A 4,794-nucleotide genomic window follows, 5' to 3' on the forward strand; every position below is an offset into this window, starting at 1 on the left:
ACAAAATCATGATTTGCACCCATCAAACATCATAATCATCGTGATAAGCCTTTTTAGATGCGATATTAATTTGTTTCGCTATTCTAATTAAGAAATCACGTGTTTCCACAAGACGGAATAAATATGGAAATATTAAATGTTTGAGGTTGTTGACGGTCAATATATAAGGTCAGTACATGTGATCTAATGCGATAGCTCCATCTAAATATTTAAATAAGTAGATCATATTATAAGAAAATCGAGCGTCACTTAACATAATAAATTTATAGATCAATTCCAACAGATTTTATGATGATTTATGCAAGAATAAATAAAACATAAATAAAACAATATGGTTTAAGACTGACGACCCACCACCAAATATAAGGGTGATGACCCACCACCAAATGGCTCTCCATTTCTTTCTCCCCACCCTGAGATTTTGCGCAGTCTCTCGACGCGGAGGAACTTCATAGCACGATCGCCTGCGGAGGGTGAGAGAGAAACCCTCGAAGATGAGCAATAAAAACGACAATAACACCGCCAGCAACAGCGATCCCAACGGGTCGTCGTCGTCGAGCACCGCAAGCGGCGGCGGTGGCGGCCCGTGCGGCGCGTGCAAGTTCCTGCGGAGGAAGTGCGTGAGGGGCTGCGTTTTCGCGCCCTACTTCGACGCCGACCAGGGCCCCGCCCACTTCGCCGCCGTGCACCGGGTGTTCGGGGCGAGCAACGCCTCCAAGCTCCTCGCCCGGGTCCCCGCCCACCGCCGCCTAGACGCCGTCGTCACCCTCTGCTACGAGGCCCTCGCCCGGGCCCGCGACCCCGTCTACGGCTGCGTCGGCCACATCTTCGCCCTCCAGCAGCAGGTAAGCGCACCGTAACTGTACTTTACTGTACTGTACACTCTTTCGACGCCTGAATCGATGAGCTGTTGCAGTGACGGAAAATCTCCTTGAAACTGTATCATGGATGTCGTCTGCCTAGAACAGTGTAATCCGTAAGCTGGAGACTTATGGAATTATGCGTAAATTAGGCATGGACATCGACGGTTCTTGCTTGCAGAAGCTTTCTGAACTTTTGGTCTCTCTTTGGTGTTCTTGGTTTCTGTTTTCATTTTATTGAAAATCACACCACTTCTCAAAACAAGCCGAGAGTTAAATTTAGTCTCCGAAAACCTAATTATAGGTGCTCCACTTCACCCCCAAAAACTCGCGGTTCTTGCTGGTTGTGGTGAAATTGTTCAGGACAAGATTGATCATTATCGCGTGTGTAAGATGTCAAGAACTAGCAATTGACTCGAGGGTAAAATTCTCCTTTCGAGAACATGGCTGCATGTGGATTCCGTAGGGTCCTGACCCCAGATCTACGCGTTGTGTTTGCTTTCGATTTCTATTACTAATGAAATTATCAAATATCAATTTATTTTGGGCCAAAAACGAAGAGAGACTGTCGCTGTGACAGTGACGTGCGCACCTAGTCAAACTTCACCGCTCAAAGAAAAAACATATTTTCGGGCTCCCGGTCTTTAGGGTTTCCGTTTCCTCCTTCGGGCGCGTTTTGATGAGCTACCCACATGTAGATTAGTAGGTTAGGCCTCGGTGACGTCTTCTCCACTATCCTTTCAATGGTCGAACTCGGTGGTTACGCCGCCGTCCTCCTCCGCCGTCAGCTTCAGCTCCGGAGACTGGCGTGGGCCGGGCGTTCTGCTTTTGATAGGGCTCCTCATAATTCATGGGTTGAAATCCATTGAAATTAGCTTCTTGAACAGTCTCTTCTTCTTCGCGTCGGCGTGTAGCAGCAGTTTTTCACCTTTTCTTTCGAGTCGCATGTCTTTCTTTCTTGCAGTGAAAAAGCAAACCCTTCTTTCTCCTGTTCATTAGGGTTTTTCTGGCTCTGCAGCTTAATAAATGCCGCTCGGGTCTTCCAAAAAATCCGCGCAAAAGTCGTACTGAGTTCCTTGTTTTGGCCACTTACTTCACTCACTGACTGCGAGAGAGAGAGAGAGAGAGAGAGAGAGAGAGGAGTGAATGAGCGGGTACAAAGTCAAAGTTTTGCTTCCCGGATTTCCAAGCAGTCTTTATAGCAGCTCGAGATATGTATGAATGGCAAGTTTTGGAAAATGAATTTTCTCTAGAATTCCTCCATTCCCATTTCATACCTCCGGTGGGGAAAAAAATATGGCTTGGAATCAATGTTTTTCTAAAACAAATGATGGGTCATGTTAATGAATGTCCAAAGGCCCTTGTTTAATAATCAATTAAGAAAATTTTACGATTTTCAATGTATAAATTACTCTACTTGAATTTTCCTAAATGAAATGTAGATAAGATTATGCTTTTATGGGTCTGATCTGACATTGGCATTTACATCTTTTTTCGCCACGGAATGTTGCTCTCTTTTGCTGCCAGCCTCTGCTGTCTGAATCTGACATTGACCACCTGAGAAAAATATGTTCATGTCAATCTCGATCGCTAAAACATTTCTGAGAGAACAAAATCGTCTAATTGCTTCCCTCCTTTTTGCCAATTTCGTAGGGGTTTCGATTGGCGGTCATGGTCAAATTTTAATAGTCTCCAGTTCAAAAGCAAATAGAAGGTCCTTTTCCTAGGTTTCTGTGGGTAAAAGCCCATCTGATGGATAGCTGCAACCTGCAGGGGGTCTCCGTCACATCTCCTCTGACACATAAAGGACCCCAATTCATTAATTTGAGCTATTATCATAGTTATTATATTAGTAAAAAAAGAAGAAGTTATTATATTAATATGGTGTACCAATAATTACTTTTACTTAGGTTTAAAATATGCGGTTCTCAATTATGAGCTCGCTGGCCTTGTTAAACTACTCTTTGATAGGTGTCGTTCTTGGGAGTATTTGACAGAGAGAGCAAGGTGCTTTTGATTTGCCGAGACGATACCTGTAGTAATAATGCACAAGTAGCTAATATGTGTCTCACGTCAGAATTGATTATTCATTTAAAAGTCGATCGAATATGTGGATTCGAATTTGACCTATGTCTTCCCTTTCTCTTGACCTATTGTAATGAAATGACTTAGAACTTACCCTGCGTTCTTGTCCTATCTTCTTGTTCTCTTCTTTTTGTCACATATGGTGTGTTTTAGGGTTAGAGAGATGATTTAAGCATCTTATGTAAGGGATGTTTAATTGATTTAATCGCTACATAGATCGATTATAGTATGACCTATATACTTCGTTCTTTATGCAGGCTGGTTGCTATTGTCATTTTGGAAGTTACCTTTTACTTCTGTCTTTTTAAGAAACGGAGAATTGTTATTAAATATGTAATGGGTATTTTGGTGTATATATGGATAAATGGTCACAAATTAAGCATTTTTCTTTTACATTCCGAATTGATAGTGTTAAAGAAAGAATTATGCAGTAATGAAGTCACATAATGGTTGTTGCATAAATCGGAACCGATGAAGGGCTAGCTCATACAAATCGTTCTTGTAATAGTCGAGTGTTTTCCATTGACTTATGATTTTGGCTTAACTAGAACTACGTATGTTGCATCCGTTCGCTGTAGGTGGTGAATTTGCAAGCCGAGCTAGCCTACGTTCAAGCCCGTCTCGCTTCGCTGCAGCACTTCCCTCTACAGCCACTGCCGCCCCAAAGCCCGCCGCAGTCTGAACTCCAGTCCTCCTCCGACACGGCATTGCTCTCGGAAGTGGTGCCCAACCCGACTCTGCCAAATATGTACTTCAACTCCTATCAGCTTCAAAATGGTGCATTGGCTGGCCTGCCGAACTTTCGCATGAATCTGGCTGAAGAACGGGAGATCGAAGATGCCCAACTGCATTCATTGGCTAGGGTTTTTATCTCTTCGTCCCGACACTTGCCTCCTCCAGGGGTGAGATTCGACGGCTCGAGTCCGGGCAAGAATTTATAGGATGATTAGCATAGTGGATTGGTGCAATCTCAATGTTTCCTGTACTACCAGCTTTTGCCAAATTGAAAGGTGCAATCTGGGTGTCTGTCATGACAAATTTTCTAACCCCTGTGAAAAAAAGTTGCCTTCTAGCTGTGAATTTTGCATTTTGTACACATTAGTTCATGCCCTAGCGAGCTGATTAATGTATTTTCTGGAGCCATATGGGATTGAATTGTATGTATAACTCCGTTGTACTTAACCTTTAGAAACTCAATTGGTAGGAATGAAGAACGAACTGAAGGCAACAAATTTTAGAAATTTGGAGCATTCTTTTCTTCATGTCACCTGACCTGACAATGCATGCAAGTTAGGCTCGTGTGCTCCCCTCGATGCAGGCAATTTACCACTCTTACACTTTAGATTCGGGGTGAACAGTGAGATAACTTTGGTGGTGAACCCTAAGAAATGCAAGTAGAACCAAATTTGAACTCTTGTGAAGAAAACCGAAGAAAATGATATCCTTGCTGGTCTTATAGACTGCCTGCTTCTCTCAAAACTTGACCTTGCTAGATTTTCCCGTCTGCAGTTTTCTTATTTGAAGTTTTTTTTTTTTTTTTTTTTTAACCTTTTTTGATTTCTGTATGTACCTTTTTGTGACTGTTAGCCGGTCACTTACCTCTTTCCTCTCTAAGATACTTCTCAAATCTTTTTTTTTTTGGTAACGATACTTCTCAAATCTTGATGTGTACCAACTGCAGAAATCTAAAATGGGAAAGAAATTGGAGGAAGACCAAGTTACATGGCGATTAATTTATATATTTAAAAAAGATCTGTTTTGGGCAAAATCTTGAAGTCGGCTGGCCCCTTTTTTTTTTTTGGGTGACCATCGGCCGGCCTTTTTTACCTTTTCAATTTCTCAAAACTTT

General features: G+C 42.4%; 1 protein-coding gene across 1 annotated transcript; it reads left to right on the forward strand.

Annotated features, from left to right (window-relative positions):
* The first annotated feature begins 414 nt into the window (after window positions 1–414).
* Window positions 415–4,186, forward strand: LOC104444343 (LOB domain-containing protein 19). The gene is made up of 2 exons (XM_010057996.3): window positions 415–845; window positions 3,524–4,186. Exons 1-2 carry the CDS (start codon window positions 495–497, stop codon window positions 3,884–3,886), a joined length of 714 nt encoding a protein of 237 aa, XP_010056298.1. The 5' UTR covers window positions 415–494; the 3' UTR covers window positions 3,887–4,186.
* The last annotated feature ends 608 nt before the right edge of the window (window positions 4,187–4,794 follow it).

Source organism: Eucalyptus grandis, chromosome 5, assembly GCF_016545825.1.
Source record: "Eucalyptus grandis isolate ANBG69807.140 chromosome 5, ASM1654582v1, whole genome shotgun sequence".
NCBI classification, from domain to species: Eukaryota; Viridiplantae; Streptophyta; class Magnoliopsida; order Myrtales; family Myrtaceae; genus Eucalyptus; species Eucalyptus grandis.